The sequence below is a fragment of the Populus nigra genome, chromosome 1 (assembly GCF_951802175.1).
Source record: "Populus nigra chromosome 1, ddPopNigr1.1, whole genome shotgun sequence".
In the NCBI taxonomy this organism is placed as follows: domain Eukaryota; kingdom Viridiplantae; phylum Streptophyta; class Magnoliopsida; order Malpighiales; family Salicaceae; genus Populus; species Populus nigra.
Window position 1 is genome coordinate 37,953,439 of NC_084852.1, and position 19,063 is coordinate 37,972,501.

Here is a 19,063-nt window from a genome sequence, read left to right on the forward strand (position 1 = left end):
CTATTTAAGGGTTATCCACAGCTATAAGAACTTGACGATTGTTCTGTACATGGAAATGGAATCTGTTCAACGTATATTTGATATGTTAGAAATAGCTTGATGACAGCTTCTTAGCATGTGCAAACGGCTATTCCGTGTACTGGTATAAGTACCACACTCAATAAAATTTTAAAAAACATATTGCATTCTTGACCTAGATCTTGTTTTGTAGACTATATTGAGACTTAAAACAACTATTATAAGACTTTTTTTACCTAGTAAAATCCATTGATATCAATTTTAAAATGTGTGGTGGTCACAATTGTCACCAATGAAGAGTTTTCTCTCTCTTTACTGAAATCTAGCGACTTATCTCTATCCTCCCATGAAAAAAAAGACTAGAAAATGAAAAAAATATAATTTTATTTCAAAATATATTTTAAAAAATCAAAGGGATTGGCCACCTGATAGGGAAAAAAAAAAGTTAGGGGACTAAAATATAATTCACAAATAAATTTGAAAGCGTCACCTATTTTACCCGTGTTTTTCACTTCAATTCTCTATTTTTTAATTAAACCTTTCCTCTAAATAATATGTAATTTAATGCTAATTTTGATTTAAAAGAGCTTAATTGTGAAAAACATAATTAAGAATCGAATTGAAAATTAAAAAAAAATTATTATCGCAATGCACAATGATTTATGAAAAAATAAAAAGTGATTCCACAGGCTTTAGTTTTTGTTAATGATGTGGTAATTGGATCGATAACAAGGCATCATCACAACTTCATTCAAGCAATGAATCACATGTGAAGTTACCATATAGCATGAAAACATCGAAGCAACTGGTAAACCGTACATAGCATATACACAATGGTTATATGAGATTTAAAGACGAAAATTACAGGAAGGAAAAAAGCAATCCACATGCTAGACTAGATTGTTTCTCACTTCTGATTAAGTATACTACATTACCTGTTCATCAACCATGGCCAGCTCCAAGGCATAGTCATCTCTTTCCTGTGGCATTGAAGCATTTAGAGTAAGATAGCCCTCCAAAAAAAGTCAAATGTTGGATGCACCCACCCACTTCGAACTCCCATTTCTTACACAGAATGCATGAAGAATTGTTTCAAAAGGGCTAAAATAAAAGAAAAAATTATTTTAGTGGTAATTTTTCAAGTATATGAAGAGGTAATATAAGTTGCATAATTAAATATGAACATTTTTTAAAGGTAAAATATAAAAATGAACTCTTTAGTCTTGAAAAAAATTAGCATTGGTCATTTGTCTGTCAAAAATGCACTTATATGTACATTTTCAAAAAATAATAATCTGAGACCACTAATATTATATCAATTATAAACAGAAACAGTGGCAAAACGCTACATACAGTTGAGCGTGATTAGAAAACTTGTCTTGCAGTTTTATCAAAAGGGCCAAGCCTTTACAGCAAAACCACTGCTCACTCCAAATAATAGAATATTGACAACTAAAAATGAATCAAGGAAATCAGCGGCCTCATTTCAGAGGGAAAAGGAGGCTCAATCACAGTTGTTGACAAGGCTAATGAAGCAGTGATTTCATTTCAAATTGGCTAGAATAACTAGCAAATGATATCATCTCCCCACAAAGTCCTCTGTCTCACAACAGCATTCCAATACTTCTAGCACCTAATCTCATATGAGCCCGCTTTAGTAATATAACGAACCCAATCAACTGTGTTGTACCCACTTTTCTCCCATACCTGCATAAAATCACTTAGGTCATAGCTGCTTCTTTACACATAAAGAAAGTAACATGGCTTTTAACTAAGATTTGTACCTTTAGAAAACGAACGCGTAAACCAGATGCTGTAAACATCGGAACTTGGAACTCCATCTGAATTGGAGGCCTCGTCCAAGACTTCTTTTCTGCCATTGTGGATATCAGCTCAACTTCTGCGCTCATGGTTGGCTCAGTTTGTCCAGGAAATTTTCTTATCCTAAACAGCTCCAAAAACATGCCCATAAGCAACAGCACTAGGAGTACAATTTAAAAAGGACAAATTTACAATAGAACATATCCGTACAATAAAGCTAACACGCACGAATTAGTAAATGTACTGAGGTAATAAGATAGCATGCACAAATTAGTAAATGTACTTGCGTAGGAGTTGATCAATCAAGGCATGCCCAAAGTTGCATGACACCATTGAGTGACTCCTATTTGGGCCAAATGCATGACAGTGGGACATCTTATAAACCATCTAAACTGTGGGAAATCAATTTTGGGCTCAATAACAATATTCACCGAGATGTTATCTCAATTACACAGAATAAATATGATAAAGCCATTTCTTCAGATTTTCCCTTTTCTGTAAACATGTCAAAATTAGAACATCAAAACTTCCAAGTTAGTATTAACATGACCTTTATGAAGTAGGGGAGATGGGGGTGTCAGAGATGACAAATACTTCCTTATTGCAACTCAGATCAATCTAAGGTTACATGTGTTCACACTAGTGTTGCTGGTTCCAGTCCTGATGTACAGTGTAAGAAACAATGCCTAAAATGTCAAATGTTTTTTTTTTTTTTAAGAAATTAATAGAGGCTGCAATCAGCATCTTATTTGCTTCTTCACATACACAAAAACCTTCAGGTTTATTAACATTGTAGGCATTGCAGGCACACAGACTGTCATTTCAGTACAATCCTCAGAAAGGCATCTGATGAATCTATATGTACTGCCTGGGCTCAACGGCCTCAAATAAATTAAATAATCTTACCCTTCCATTAATACAGATTTCATAAGAAGTTAATTTGTATACAACTATTCATAAAAGGTCATCCAACCTCAAGACTAGCCTCTGCCTGTCGGTATTATTTTCTGTGTAATGGAGCTTCAGAGGCTATGAAAGAATAGGTGGTATATAATTATTGAACCTAAGAAGAAGAAATAAACTAAATCAGTATAAAGGATCATTCTTGGATCAGAATGTCACAATAAACTAAGGCCATTTCCATGCAGCTTCACATTTGAAATGAAGGAAAGACTAACAACTTTATGAATGTGAAATTGAAAGGGATAAATCCAGCATTGCAGTTCTTATAAAGAGAACATAGAGAACAACCATCCAAAGAACCTAAGAAAAAAACAAAATGTACACATTTAACAAGCTAAGCATACTTACTTCCAAACTACGCAATCAATCGCAGCATTGTACTTCGCTTGACCAGATGTAACTTGGAAACTTGTTTTAGCAGTTTGTTTTGGAACAGGAATTTTGATGACAACCCCAAGTGCAAACATTTTTGCACCGTAGACACTCTTAACCTGAAAATTAGTTCATAAGATAACTGCACCACAACAAACATCCACATAATGCATGATAACTGAACAGAAAAGAACAAACCTTGACATTCACTTCCATGCGAGTTCGACCCAGTTCCTTGATTGTCGGCAATACCCGAAATGGAAGATTAACCCCTTCAGTAATTCGATACCTAGGGAAAAAATGAATCACCAAGCAATTATACATAACTTCAAAAATTATAAAAGGACAGGAGATTAAAAAAAGGAAATATATATGTGTATTCAAGCAAGTCTAGATTTGGGGAATGAAGATATAACAGTCTATGCAAATTCATCAAAAAAAGAAAAGAAAAAAAGAACAGTCTATGCAAAGTAGAGGCTCCAGATAGACCGTGGAGAAGCAAAATCAAGACACAATCAATTGTCAAGCATAGAAGGTAGTAACTTGCCATGATTAATGCAACTGAAATCCTTTGAGAAACATGTTATGCTCCAGAGTCCAGACCTTTTCTTTTTTTTTTTTTTGGATAAATTCCAGAGTCCAGACTATTATCAGACCAAAAGTGAAAAAAATAATATCTATTTTTTTATTCTTTTTTGGGACATACCATACAACTTTTTTTGATAAATTAATAATTCATTTGAAAGACAAAGATGCAACAGGCACACCAACTGCTATATATTTTTATTATCAAATTCCAAAATTCACATGGGTAGCTTGAGTATTTGAGCATAAACTTCAGGCATGCAACAAATCATGAGAAAGATTTCTTCAGCTTACTTCATCAATTCAAATTCACCATCTGGTGGAACAAAACTAACAGTCTTCTCTGAGTTAAACCTCGTCAAATTTACACATTGATGGAATGTAACATCATCAAGCTCAATTGTTTTGCCACTGCATAAAACAGCACATTTAAAGACCGGGTTAATGAAACAAACATAAACGTAGCGCCTTGCAGTCTAAAATCAACAGAACATAATTATGTGTTTAACAAGAATCGATTTCTCAGAAATGTGAAATTAACAGATCAAATTTAGACAAAAGTAGATTTAAAGAAGAGAAGTCACAAAACAAAGCAGAAAAGACTAGCTAAGGCTATTCCAAACCCAGCAATGAATTTTATAGCTGCTCCAAATTTCCAATAGTTCACAAAATTTGCTTATGGTCTAAGTTCTAGAGAAAGCAGATGGCAAAAGATAAATGAACAAAAGCACAAGAGGAAATGAAATATTGCTGCAGTTCATAACTGTTTGATGATAGATGATAGATGGGGGGGTACTGTTCATCCCAGGAAAGGTATTTGTATGTTGGTATGGATACATTAGGGTGAATAAACCAGTGTAGGCCAAGTATTTTGACATTTTTCAAATGGATTACAATAGCAAGATGAGCCCCAGGTTCATTTACAGAAAAAAAAAATTATGTGCAAGGAGAGCACTTCACATCCTAACTAACTGGAAAAGATAGAATGGAAAACAAATCAGAAAAATGGAATGATGCATTACGCTACAAAAGGAGGCTCATAAAGAAATATGAGAACTAAAGGAAAAGGACAGAATTGTCGAGGATGATACTTCGTTGAGGGTACGGAATGGAGGGGATGATACTTATGTACCATGAAAAACTACCTTTTAGTAGGACGGGATTTCAGTTGTGACTCTTTCTCGAGGCCAATTTTATCATTTAAACCCAACTTCAAATCAGGCATTCCGGATAGGAAGCACTTCATAAGGATCTTCCCCGTTACATCACATCGCAGAACATTACCTATAATGACCAAGTTGTTTATGAGCAACCAAGTCGGTGGTTGCATTATATCCAAAAGAACAGATACAGAAAATCTTGAAGAAAAAAAATCATAACCCACCTTTTGAAGACATAAGAAGGTTTACACTTTCCACAATATCCAGAAAAACCTGCATGTAAATAATGTGAAAATCCTGCCAAATGGCCAAACCACAATGAAGTGAGAGGCAGGAAAAATTGAATCACCTCATTCTTCTTATAAACAAGGCCTTCTCTGCGCCAACCAACAGCACCAGTGACTTGTAAAGTTGCATTGGGGACAGGTATGTCTGTAGGCTATTTTTTTCCAATGGTAAAAACACAAGAAAAGGGTCAATGGCTATTAACACAACATTTGCATTGACGAGAAGCCAATGCTGGAAATTAAAAACAGAATTGGAAATAAATGTCCAGCATTAATTCTTCTGAATGACAGTTGTTGAAACAAACATCTAACCTTGGATGAAAAGGGTGAGCGCACTCCTTCTTGAGTGATGTAAAGCTTTAAAATCTCAGGAGAAAGATTTTGTGGGTAACCAAAGTCCATGATTTCTGCAATTTCAATGTAGATACCAATAAATCACTAATTTACATAACATTCCAGTTCTGAAAAGAAATCACATTTAACTTTCACTTGTTGGATAATGACAAGTGGAATCACCCCATGAGGGAAACAGTAATAAAGTAGATTTCATCGAATTTCAAAAAAAATAAAAATAAGGGAAAGTACAAATATGCAATCATAAGAGTCTATTGGCTTCAAGTGAATACCATCCAGTAGCTCATAAATCAAAACAAAATTATTTCTGATGGCATCTTCATCAAAAGCCCCACCGAAGTACGATTTGAACAACGCAACGGCCTGCATGCAGCCAGAGAATAGCAGTGTCAACAACTGAAGAAACAATTAACTTTTAGTCTCCTGCAAATAACATATCTGAAAGAAATACTATTTGATCACTGGGTATGTAATGGCTTAAGACTTAATTGGCACCAAAAGTACAATCTAATTTGGCATTTGTAGTAACGCAAATAATAGCTGAACAATGTAATCATGTTGGTAAGAGAATCATCCTACAAAGAGAGAAATATTATGATCAGTGCTGGATGCTCATCATTTTGTACGTAGCATTTTATTATTATTATTATTCCATTGGATCATTCAGTGCCTGAAAGCAATTTCCATCAGCCTTTTGAAAGACCAACTAGGCCAATCCTCAAATGGATTAAAAGCTAAACCTAAAAAAGAAAGTAACTACTAAGAAAGAGCTAACTACCTCAACAACAAACTTGAATGCACAAGCTACATTAGCGTTGCTACTGACAACAATCACAACGTAGACATTGCTAATTCTCATGTAAAAAAAAGAGCAACCTCCAATCTGCCACACCGGACATGTACCGAGTTCTTTCGTTTGCATTATATGCAAACGGAAGGCATCCACCATATTTCCACTGAAAGAAATCGAAAAAATTTAGCATCCGCTGAAGATTACAAATTGCAAAGCGCCACATTTTAATGCAGCCTAGACACAAACATGAGGACCAAGACAGAAAATGAATAAATGGGAAAATGAGAAGAACAGGCTAAAAAGAAAAAGAAAAAAAATGGAGGCATTGTTTCCCACTAAAATCAAGTGGATGCTTTTGATGAATCACAGAGGAATGATATAAAATCGATAGAGAAGGTGTAGCATCCTGTGTTCATCTTCCAACAGTGTGTTTGGCTCCAATCATGCAGTTCCTCTCCCTCTCATGAAAAGGAAAAGAATTCAAAAGCCGATGCTTAGCAAGCATTACCTACTGCAATGCTTTATTACACAACAGCTGTGGCCTCTACCACTCAAGGAATACCAAATTCTGTCTTCTTCGCAAAAGTAAAGTAGAAATTATTTACTCTGGATATTCTTTGGAGGGGAAAAGATAGCCTTGTATGATTCAAAACCTTGCAGTGGAGCCTTGGAGGTTCGATTCCTCTTGAAGACACGAAATTGAGAATGTTCACGCCTCATTGAATATCTCAAAAGCAAACTACAAGCAAAGTAGCAGGATGAAGTTGCGGCTGTGTGAATCATTTTATGCTTTCGGCGGGACTTATTTTTACAGAATAAGAACTATGATGAAGAAATTGCACTGTGCAATCTTTTAAACTGTGAAACAACTTATCATATGTTCTGAGTTACGATTATTCATTGAAGCAATTTCGTGGAAAAAATCATTCCGATATCCACGGCATAAAACAATAACATTTACTTGTTATTGGCATAAATTTTAATCGAAATATAATCTATGGGACGATTAGAGTTAATCTGGCAAGCGATGGCACATAATCTAAGCTAAATGAGAAATGATTTAATAAAAAAAGATACATTACACGGCAAGGTTACATTACACGGCAAGGTTCCTAAAAGTTCAATTCAAATATATATATGAATGAAAGCAGATATTAAGAGATTAGCCGACATCGTCGCGATAGAGGCGATTGATAAGGACATCGCCTCGAAGATTCAAGAAGTAGATTGCGGAAGCAGCCACCGGCATCTCTGATCCAGTTGATCGGCGCCTCAAATATTAGTCAAACAACCCCTTGTCTCCGGTAACCGACGGCGGATGGAGGTTGGAAATGCAGATCTAGAGATTGATGAACGGTGATGATTCGGTAATCGGTGATGTGAGAGATTTTTTAGGTTTTATTTTATTAATTTGTTTTGAAATGGAGAGTTGCAGAGCAGAGTTCGTTTTGTTTGAAGTCAAGAATAAAGAACACACCGGTCTTTATTTTTTTTTTGGCTCGCGATGGTGTCCGGCACGTGCGTTCTTACGTTTCTTTTAACTATGCTAAGTTTTTGCATTACTATTAATATTAAGGTTGTTTTTGTTTTTATGGTATAATTATTTTTAAAAAAATTAATTTTTTTATTTTAAATTAATTTTTTAATATTTTTATATATATTAAAAATCAAGATTCTCTTTTATCAAAATCTCTAATTATCTTTTCTCTTTCTTTAATCAAAGTCTCTAATTCTTCTACTTTTCTTTAAACCTCTTTTAATTTTCAAATCAAAACCCATCAACAAATACAAAAATCTTAAAACAAATTAGCAGTATGCAAGGATGATCCATTAATAAGCTTGGCATTAACTCATTTAGAGGAGCATTTAGAGCAAGTAAAGATTTGGTGGACAACAATCATATTAATTTTTCTTGCTAACATGGTTTGATATCGTTTATTTCTTGCAAATTGTCCCTTGCCTTTTCTTTTTTTTTTTTTAATGTTTGAAGAGTTTGGGATCTTATAATTTTTGTTTTGGAAGGGATTGGGAAATAATGGTTTTGCAAAGTAATTAAAGTTTTTTTTATGTATGCTTTATTTTTTGAGGTTTTTTCGTTGTTATTATTAGGTTGTTGAGAATTCATGGGAGCTAAGGTGAGGTTGTTTTTCAATATTTTGGAATTTGACTTTTTTGTTTAATTAGATTTTTAGTTGGCTTGTTTGGTGAAGACTTAGATAATTGAATTCACAAACTAAATTGAATTGAATGGATTGTCAATGTATTTACATGACAATCAAGAATTGGATGTTGTTATTACATGTGAAAGTATTAGTTATGTGTAATAATTGGTTGTAGAGTTAGATCTGAAAACATAGATGCATTTATGGCTTACTAGAAAGAGGAAGAAGAAAAAAAAAGGACCATAAAGTCAGTACTAGAATCATTTACAATTGGAACAAAGTCATCAACTACACATGCACTAATTTTTTTTATAAGAACATTTTGTAAATTAAATCAAAATGTATAATATTTTCAACTTTTTTATCGTGCTCATTGATCATGTTCCTAACTTTTATATAAAGTGTTATCAACTATATTAATTGTAGTATGAAAAATATAATTTTTTAAATAGAAAAAGAAAAGTGCAATCTAGAACAAATCTTAGAAAGTTTATCATTATTTTCTTTTGGGATGGGACCATCTCAATCTACTTGCGTTTAAAAGGAGTTAGGTATAAACATCTAAAACTTTTCTTGAGTAGTTAAGGTCCTATTCTAAAAAAAAAAGGTGTTGTGGATGTCTACATGCATGAGAAGCATAACGATGACAAGTTCTCTAGATGATGTTAGTTAGGGTTGATAGTCGCGTGATAGTGGCAGAATTGATAGGAAGATTGCATGAAAATTTGTGTGGGCAGTGGGTTCATGTTGGCATAATGTAGGCTTGGATGAAGGACTATCCAAGCCTAGAAAAAACATAGCTAACTTGATAGCAATAAGGTTGACAGTTGGCCAAGAAAGTTGCAGCAATGTTGTTGGTTGCGATTATAACCGAGTAGTGAGTTTTTATAGCGGTTACAAGCATAACTAGCTATGGAAGAACATGGTCAAATCATGAGACCATGCTAGATAGACATGGAACATGGATGAAAATACGTTTGAAGTCGGTAAGTTTATGGAAACATGAGGACAAACTTCCCACTAACTTTCTAAGTATTAAGGCTATTAAATTCATGGAGTACAGGGTAAAACTACCTAAGAACTTATTGGAAATAGGGGGAGAAGTTTCCTTTGTAACTTCCATGTACATACTTTATATATAGGCTGGAAAAATTAATTGTATAGCATGTAATGTCTGACGGAACAAGGCATTTTTATGCATAGCACACACGAGAACTCGTGTAGTTTCTTTTGTTGAGTTAATAAAAGGTTAGGAAAGAGTCCCTATAATTATTGAATTTTTTTTGTGCAACATTCATTCTTTTTTCTTGTATGGTTTTGCTTATTTATAACCTATAAGAGTGTAAAGAAACCTTTTAGACGTGGAAAACTCTTAATTTTAAGCAAACATGAGTGAATCGTAAAGGAAACGGTTGAGTCTAATGAGACTAGGCTCTATATAGAGGTTGAAATTTGGACATGAAATTTTTCTATATGACAATCAGTATCAAAGTGTGGGATGTTATGGGGAAAATAGCGAACTATATTGTGAGTGCCATTTCAGAAAATTTACAAAATTGGTGGCTTAACTACTATATAGGTTGCACAAAGTTATGATGAAGGATTAAATCTAATGAGGATTTGGGTCTACTATAGTTTTTTCCAATGTACTAACAAATTTTAAATCAAATGTCAACAATGAAACTTTTAAAGTCTCATCAAAATCCAAGGACAATGTTGGCAAGGTTCGTTGATGGTGAAAAGAAAGGGTTCACCGAAAAATTTTAGTTGTTATATTTGTGATGGGAGTCATTTTATGAATAACTTCTTAAAGTGGGGATAACTTAATACTAGCTTTATGGGTAAAAGTGTTGAAGAAACAATATATATAAATTCTATATGTGTGCTTCACAACTAGGTTGAGATTTTAGCTATAAAGGTGTCAACCAGACTAGTGAGGATGTGGCATAGCTAGATTGCCTTAGACGAGCAGGATTGGGGTTATTGTGTGCACCATGATGATGAGACATATTGGGGTGAAGGAAGTAAAATGGGTGTTCTGTGCATATTAGAGAAATAGACAAATTGAGATAAATGAATTATGATTATGATTTTATACACCTTAATGACAGACAAATCATGATGATAAAAGCAAGGTTGGCTTCCCTTTTGGGGTTATTATATTGTAGATTTTCAATGGATAAAACATGCATTAAGGGTTAGAACAATAATTTTTTTGCATCGATAAAACCATGTGGGTGGTGATAGAGTTTCTTAGGTACAACAGTTGCATATAGAGAATCAAATCAGGTAAAATTGATAATGGGTTATTATTTTTTTATGTGTTTGGATAACGATTGGTGGCCTTTGAAACTTCCAAAAGAACTTCGACATAAAAGGATGTTGATCACTAAGACTATATTGGTCACATTTTTATATTATAGGTCACATATAAAGTTCGAAAAGTTTGATAAGTTTTACGGGGGTTTATGTAATTTTAGAGAGTTACATATGTATGAACAAATTGGTATATAGATATAGGATTATTAAGGGAATGAGCATTGTTTGTGTGTAATTATAGAGTTGTATACGATTTTTTAGAGACATAACAAAGAGTGACACTAGTGTTACAACTTTATCTTTGTCCATGGGATATTCTAGGATTGGTTTAAACAATTTAGGTTAGTTTTTAAGTTGTTTTTGGTTGCTTTGTGGAAAGTAAAAAAGGCTTTAGAAGATAGTAGAGTTATGACACTTGTTTTTTACTCATCATAGAATCAACGGGCTAAATTCTTTATGAAAAAAAGGATAAACCAGGAGGTTTCGTTGAGGAAACAAACCGATTGTGACAGTTGAAAAATATGGGCACTGTAAGTCTAAGCCAAAAAAGGCATTGAGCTCTTCTAGTGGAGAAGGTTTATTATGTAATCTATGTGCACGAGATGTATAATGATGACATGTTCCCTAGACCATGTTAATTAGGTTTCACAACTACATTGGCAATGGTAGAATCAGCAGACAAGGTACACAATAATTTATGTGAATAGTGGGTTCATGCTGGTATGAATATGGGCTTAGAATATAGATTGTCTAATCCAATAAAAAACATAGCTAACCTAGCAATAATAAGGCTAATAGTTGACCAAAGAAGTCACGGCAGTGTTGTGAGTGGTGGTTATAGTTAAGTAGTGAGTTGGTATGGCAGTTACAAGCATAACTAGTTATGAAAGAACATAACTAGATAATGGTGGCATGCTAAAAGACATGGAGAATGGTTGGAACTTGGAAGTACTCTTGAAGCCACTAAGTTCATAGGAATATGGGGTAAAACTACCTAAGCACTTGTTAGAAATGAAAGGAGAAGTTTTCTTTGTAACTTCAATATATGTACTTTATATATATATGCCAGAAAATAAGTTGTGTAGCATGCAATTCTTAAAAGGATAAGGTAATTTTGTGCATGGCACACACAAGAGAGCTTGTGTAATTTATTTTATTGAGTAAATAAAAGGTTGGGAGAGAGTTCATACAATTGTTGTGATTTTTTTGTGTATCTAGCATTTTTATTTTTTTGTACTTGTGTCTCCCCGCTTGTTTATAACTTTTAAGAGCGGGAAAGCTTCTTAGGTGAGGAAAGCAAATTCGAGTAAATCGTAGAGGAAAATGTTGAGTCTAGTGAAGCTGCCGCTCATCAACTCTAGATTTTTTCTTGTTTTGTTCAATTCATGTTTACTGCTTGATCAGATTCAATGATGCACACCATAAAAAGAAAATGTCAGGATTGTTGCCATTTTTCTTCTGGGGCAAGACCTAAACTTATGATTCATTTTGTCCCAGCTTTTTAGGCTCCTTCTTTCCTTATTCCTCGTTACGATAAGCCCCAAGAAAAGCTCATGTGTCTAGAGCGTGCACCTGTGCAACCTGGCACCTGATCAAAGGCATGCAGTTGCATGAGTGGCACGTGGCAGTTATCGTGGCGTCCTAATCTTTTGGGCATTTGGCCTAGCAATTCCTTACATTTCTAGACTGAAACATTATCGCAGCAATTGCTGTTTCTACTTCAGCGAAACATAAATAAATAAAGAAACAGTTTGTGGAAGCAGAAATAGAAAGATGCAAGCTGCTAAGGAGAAAATCAGCAATTTGGCTAGTGTTGCTAAGGAGCGCATGACTATCTGCAAAGCCAAGGTTGAAGAGCAGGTTATATTTCTTGAACAACTCAAATAGAGAGAGATAAGGAAAGTATGCCTAAGCATGTGTTTCATCCTTGTGCCTTAATTTTGTAAAAAATACTTGTTGAAAACTTGCAGGCAGAGTTAACAACAGCCAGGACAGCAGAAGAGAGAGAGTTGGCCAGGGAGCGTAGAAAAGTAAAGGGAGCACAGGCAAAGATGGAATTACATCAGGCCAAAGCCAAGCATGCAGCTGAGAAATTAAGTTCCAAGCACCACCACCACCAACCGCCTGTGGTGGGCACTCAGCCCGTTGTTGGAACCCACGCTAACCAGCCAGTCGGAACTGGTGGTACCATTCCTGGAACCACGGCCCCTGCACACCCCCTAGGAGGACACCCTCCTGGACACGGGCATATTTAGACAATTAGCCATGCTGTGTGATGGAAGGTAGGACTCGGTGTGTGTGTGTACGTGTAGACTTGTCTGTCTTGAGTTTGTCAGTTCTCTGTTGGAAACTCTCTTCTGAACCGAAAATTATTGATAAATCACGCATCCCTCTTTACCATGCTGCGGTATGAACTTTTGTTTTGGGAAGAACAGACATCATCAGACATATAAATATGCAGCAGATGTCTCAGAGGGTAAAACTGGCCTAATTTTAATAAGAAATTTTTCATTTGGTTTTGCCCACATAACTCAGACCTCCGTAAACAGTTAATGGGCAAATACATGAAAACAATTCCACGGCATGCAAATCATTGGATCATTCTTGTATTTCACCTTGGGTGCAAATAAACAAAATAACAAATCCGGGAGTAAGACAATGTGAGCAATTAAAACCAGGTGTACAAGCAGACCGGATATGAGTGTCTTCTCGAAGGGAAGAGTAAGAAAATGTATATACATGTAAAGCACATGGAACAATTTAGTTCGGTCTATTCAAATTGATGTGTATTCAGATTTGGATCAATTGGTGCATGAATTCGAATCCTGCAGGATTCTGTAAGATTTATCTGATTAGATGGTCTAAATCAAGATCTCATCACAAACCAATTAGACAAAGCTTTGTAACATAAACATTAATACAATTGGGTGTAGGGGTTTCACAATTCAGGCCACGACAACAAACGTTAATCTATTAGAAAAGAATGACCCAGCAACATACTTACCCTATAGATCTGACAAATGAAACCCACCCAGCCACCCATGAGCCCTGGACATTGACATGAAGATCCATTATACCCACTGCAATCTACCTTGATGTTCCACACACTGTTGAATTTTCCCATCATGGGACATCATCTGCTTCTTGATTTTAGCTGGCCGAGTACTGTGCTTCACTTCAAACCTCGGCAAAGGCTTGTGCTGTTCATCAACACTGGAAGATGTGTCTGGTAAAACCTCGTCAAAGAACTCATCTGCCACGTCTCCATCTTCATCTATCCTGAGACGTTTCGCGTACCATCTCAGACCCTAAATGCGGAAAAGATGGACCATCAACATACTTTAAGAGATCAGAGCAATAAATATGTCAATAATGACACTGATCAACTGTGTAATGCCTGCATGACATTTGGAGCTTGGAACTACAAGACAAAATCCATCAAATAAAATTAAGCAGAACAAACTGACTTACTTACTTTGGTCTGTTATACCATTGTTGCTGAATATTTCGAGGAGGCTTTCAATTAAAGGGAAAGCTATCAACAAATAACTAATGTAGTTCTGTGATTCAGTAAATCACATCTGCAAAGCATCCCATGTTTGCATTTCGTGTATTTAACTTTTCATTAATAAAAATTTTACCCAGAAAAAAGACTTCTGCAATCTGGTGATTCAACAGCCCTCGGCAAGACGAAATGCAAAATGAAGAGACAGACAGGGTGTAAGAATTACTGTGCTCAAGAAACAGCAAAGTTGCATAAGGAGGAAATGTTGATTTTTATGAGGTCACAAACATGAAAAGCTCAACTAAACTAGCTAGGTTTCCCAGCACTTTTGAAAGTTTTACCTTTTCTATTCTTCCCTACATACAGACATGACCTCCTAGTTCGAGCTACTCCAGCCTACCTACTACTGCAGATGCTATTGTCTCTACCTCCTGTAATTATCTAAAACAAACCAGCAGAGTATAACCGTTATCAACTGTCACGGTGATGGAACGTTTGAGATGTCTCCAAATGCCTCTTTGGTCTAATGTGCCAGTTGGCACTTCCTCTGCTTGCCAAAGGTTATTGAAGTTGCCAAGCATGTTACCTCAAAATGAACTGTGACATGCTTCCAAGGTAGTTACAATCTCTCTCAAGCATTGGTGCTTCTAGCAGCAATCAAAGCATCCAAACATTCCATTATATCTGGTGCCGCTTTGGATGTAGCTAAAAGAATATGATTTTTACACCCTAAAGAATATGATTTTTGGCTGCTTTTCATGAGAAAAGGATTAGCTAAGAAGAAAATCCAGAGCAAACTTCTCCAAGGAAAAACATTTCTACATTACAAAGCAGGCCCCTAAAGTATTCTTCAAAATTTCAGTTCAAATTCAGCTACCTCTTTGTAAATAAGCAAAAATGGCCAAGGGTAATAGAACTGTTATCTCTTCCTTTGTCAACTAATTCAAGTAAACAGAAAGCATATTCTGTTGTTCTCAAGCATTGTATCGTGATGTCTATGCTAATGCAGTACACTCTCTCTGTTTACTTCAAACAGATGACTCTTATTTAGAACAGAGTGTAAGCAACTGTTTCGATTTCTAAATGCATTCCCCTACTTTCTATCCATATTGTCCAAAATCCAACTCCGTCAGTTGCATGGATACAGTGACTCGATATTTTTTTGTGCATATCACACAGTGTAACGTTCAAAAAAATAAATTATCATTCAAAATTGCAGCCTTAAAACCTGTAAATCTTACTCCTAATTCATTATTTGCTAGTTGAAAGTTGAGATCAAAGAATTTGTTAGTGTCCACTGAGCCTAAAGATTATTTTAAATGAGCTGATGGCATAACAATCTAGGAGCAAAAGCACAATGAACCAATGTTGCCCATTTTAATTCAAATCATTCAAAAATAGTGGACATCCATCTTCTTTGGGATAATTTACAGAAGCCACCATGAAATAACTAATAACTTCAGCAAAGGAACTACCACCAAACTAAAGCAAAAGGAAGACCAATCAAGATAATGAACAGAAGGTTCAAAGTTGAGCATCACTGTATACAAATTCATGACTTGACGCTGCTAACACTGACCATCTCACCAGAAAACGCTCTGTAATAGCATCATATGTTGCAGACACTCACAAAGATCAACACCAACGTGAAGCAGGCACGGTAAAACATTGGCAACATAACAGTACGTTATGACACCAGAAATCATTAGGAGGTAGAGAAATAGTAGAAAACAACAGGCTACAATACTTGACCCAGATAAGAAAAAAGTTTGCAGGAGGTATTTTATGAGTTACTACACAACTCATTAAGGTATGGAGGTGAGGGTGAACCCACTAAGTAGGCTACAAGATTGGCTGTTTGACTTGAAAATCAGACTAAAACTGATTGCTTTCATTTATAACAGCATTTACAATGCAAAACTCCTCATGGAAGAAAGCTAGAATTAGCGATCATATGCTAATGACTTTATAGTTAAACAAAACAAATTGGAGCTGCGCTATGAAAACATCAACATAATTCCAAAGGTAAAAGGTACAAACTCCACCTTCAATCACCTAATATATCCTCAAACATTAACCAGGAAAAGGAAACCCCAAATTCTCATCATTGTTTCCCTCTTTGCAAGGAAAGAAACAAAGATCCTACTGGCAATTATTTGGATTGACAATAACCCAATTGAAACACGGCAAATAAATACCAAAACGCATTCATTAAAAAACACCACCAATTATATATCACAAACAATTCAACAATACCAGAATAAGCCCCAGCAGTTTTCATTTCGAAACTCCAAAAAATCACTGAAATGTAAAACTAAACAAAACAAACAAAGATGTGAAGTCTAGAGAAAGAACGGACCTGAAGGCCGCCGTCTCCGGAAATGCAGGGGACGATTAGGGGTCCAAGCTGGGGGCGTTCGACGGCGACTTGGACAGGAACACCGAAACCTTTGCGGGGAAGGCCAGTTTCTTGTAAATTGGAGCGAAAACGGACATGGTTGGGGTGTTGATGATCGTCTTGCTCTTCTGCTTCTTCTTGTTGTTGGTCTTTCACTTCGTAGCCTCCATCATCTTTAGCGAATCCAAGAAACCCAGCTATCCTCTTTAAGAAACGCATCGCATCCCAAAATATGAATCAAACTTAATCAAGAATTAGACAAAGAGAAGATGGGATTGTTTGTGGACTTGATGGTGAGGGAGAGAGCTATTGGGATTTGGAGATTGAAAGTGAGGCTTCGAGAATTAGTGTTGGAGAAGACAAGGGGAGAGGGAATGAGGATGATCTCTTCGCTTACAAATCTCCTGCTTAGGTTGTTTTGTTTTCTTGATGTATTGGGAAAGATTTCGAGGGTTTTTTTGGGTTAAATTATAACTGGACTGCAGTTTGTTAGGTTTTTATTACAGGTTTTTAGTTGTTAATTTATTTTGTTTAACACGCAAAACAAGCTTTTATCATTTCTAGTTGTTAATTTATTCATTAATTCTTTTTTATTTCTTCTACTATTCTTAATTTTCATAATTACATAATATAACTTGATGTTTATTGGCAAAATAGCATGATTGTTTTTTTTATTATAATTATAACTATAAGAAACTGTAAAAGTTAGGTGAAAATACTGTTCTTCGTGTCACTGATTATATATATATATATATATATTAACAATACTCTAAAAGGCGTGGGGAAAGCACTGTAGCTTCCCCGCGCCTTTTATTTTCATTCACTTATATATTATAATAATAATAATTATTATATTATATTATATTATAATTATAAACTGCTCTTCTTCTTTTTCCGTTCTTTTTCCTTTTTTTTGCTTTTTTTTCCTTTTTCTTTGTTTTTTTTCTTTAATGAATTTTTTTTAATTTAGTTTATTAATGTTTAATTTTATTTTATTTAGTTATCAGATTTTCCTGACACGGATCCCGAATTTGACAGGTTAACCTAAATTGACAAGTTAACCAAAAAATTTTTTTCTCTTTTTAATTAATTTTTTTTGTTTAGTTTAGTTTGGTAATGTTAAATTTTTTTCTATTTAATTATTAGACTTTCATGACACGTCTCCTGAGCTTGACAGGTTAACCTAGTATATATATAAAAAGGCCTTGACATGCAGAACCACCTAGTGTCGTGCGCTTGGCCTGTCTTTTTTCACCTTTGTTTTTGTTCTTTTTTTTTTATATATATATATATATATATATATATATATATATATTTAACTTGATTATTTTATATTTAGTTGATGATTTATCTTGGTTAACTTCACAAGGATTTTTATAAATGTTTTCAAAGGCATTTTTTCTTTGTTTTTATATATTTATTTATTCAATCTCATCTTTTAACATTAAATTTTTATATACTTTTCTTTTTGATATTTTTTTTTTAATTTTTTTCTTCAACATTCGATTAATTGAGAATTAAGATTCATAATTTATTTCAACTTGCTTTTTTTGAGTTTACCACAATCTCAGACAAGTGTTCTGACATTAGGTTAATGCTTGATTTTACATATGTTTATTTTTATTATCATATAGTTAAATAAAAAATAATTTTAAAAAATCATCAAAAATATTGTGGAGTCCATAACTCAAGTTACATATTTGATATGTGAACCCAGGCTAACCTTTATCAATCCCAACATGTTGTTGTTCTAATACTTTTTTAAAAAAATAAGTGCATATTTATCTATTTATTTTAAATTTTCTTACTAATAGAAAAATGTATTAACAACTTTTACACATTTTTTCTGCCCCGTGTTTAATGATTGTCATGACAAAACTTCTCTTGCGCATTAAAAGATAGCTCTTGACGTAACGTAAGTGATCTATTTAGTACAAGAAACTAAAGGATCTTAGTGATTCATCGTGCTCCTTATTATTCATTCACTAATGACTCGTTGCTTCTAACACTTTTTTTTTTATTCTTAGTCTCTCTTATTGTTTAGCTCCTTTTGCTCTAGACATTTTTTTATTAATTTGATCTTTAAAGTTATGTTGCCATGGTTTTATATTTTTTAATTTGTTTTGATTTGCAAGTTGATGTGAATGCTGGTTGTTAAAGAATATTATGACACATAATGAAAGATTGATTTTTTTTAAAAAAAATTAGGTTATCGTTAGAAAAAATAAAAGAACAAAGACCATAATTAACATAAATAAAAACAAAGCATTTTATCGTTTGCACTATTCAAAAAATGCAAAAAACTTTACTCTAGTCCCCTAATTTG

General features: G+C 34.4%; 3 protein-coding genes across 11 annotated transcripts; 1 reads left to right on the forward strand and 2 right to left on the reverse strand.

The window, feature by feature from the left end:
• Window positions 1-1,295: 1,295 nt before the first annotated feature.
• LOC133685550 (AP-2 complex subunit mu-like) lies at window positions 1,296-7,820 on the reverse strand. Of its 9 annotated transcripts, none has more exons than XM_062106911.1 (12): window positions 7,520-7,818; window positions 6,339-6,516; window positions 5,833-5,923; window positions 5,519-5,613; window positions 5,269-5,358; window positions 5,144-5,192; window positions 4,905-5,043; window positions 4,054-4,170; window positions 3,373-3,463; window positions 3,151-3,293; window positions 1,803-1,962; window positions 1,296-1,725 (listed from the first exon to the last, which is right to left on the reverse strand). In XM_062106911.1, exons 1-12 carry the CDS (start codon window positions 7,600-7,602, stop codon window positions 1,645-1,647), a joined length of 1,317 nt encoding a protein of 438 aa, XP_061962895.1. In that variant the 5' UTR covers window positions 7,603-7,818; the 3' UTR covers window positions 1,296-1,644. The 9 variants fall into 9 exon arrangements, 8 of the variants coding, with proteins under 8 accessions (XP_061962895.1, XP_061962896.1, XP_061962894.1 ...); XM_062106912.1 differs by having other exon boundaries at window positions 4,114-4,170; window positions 5,833-5,956; XM_062106910.1 differs by having other exon boundaries at window positions 5,833-5,956.
• A 4,735-nt stretch (window positions 7,821-12,555) lies between these two features.
• LOC133691005 (late embryogenesis abundant protein 18-like) lies at window positions 12,556-13,225 on the forward strand. Its single transcript, XM_062111315.1, has 2 exons — window positions 12,556-12,694; window positions 12,805-13,225. Exons 1-2 carry the CDS (start codon window positions 12,608-12,610, stop codon window positions 13,087-13,089), a joined length of 372 nt encoding a protein of 123 aa, XP_061967299.1. The 5' UTR covers window positions 12,556-12,607; the 3' UTR covers window positions 13,090-13,225.
• A 483-nt stretch (window positions 13,226-13,708) lies between these two features.
• On the reverse strand, window positions 13,709-17,239 carry LOC133691003 (uncharacterized). The gene is made up of 2 exons (XM_062111300.1): window positions 16,699-17,239; window positions 13,709-14,142 (listed from the first exon to the last, which is right to left on the reverse strand). Exons 1-2 carry the CDS (start codon window positions 16,954-16,956, stop codon window positions 13,906-13,908), a joined length of 495 nt encoding a protein of 164 aa, XP_061967284.1. The 5' UTR covers window positions 16,957-17,239; the 3' UTR covers window positions 13,709-13,905.
• Window positions 17,240-19,063: the final 1,824 nt, after the last annotated feature.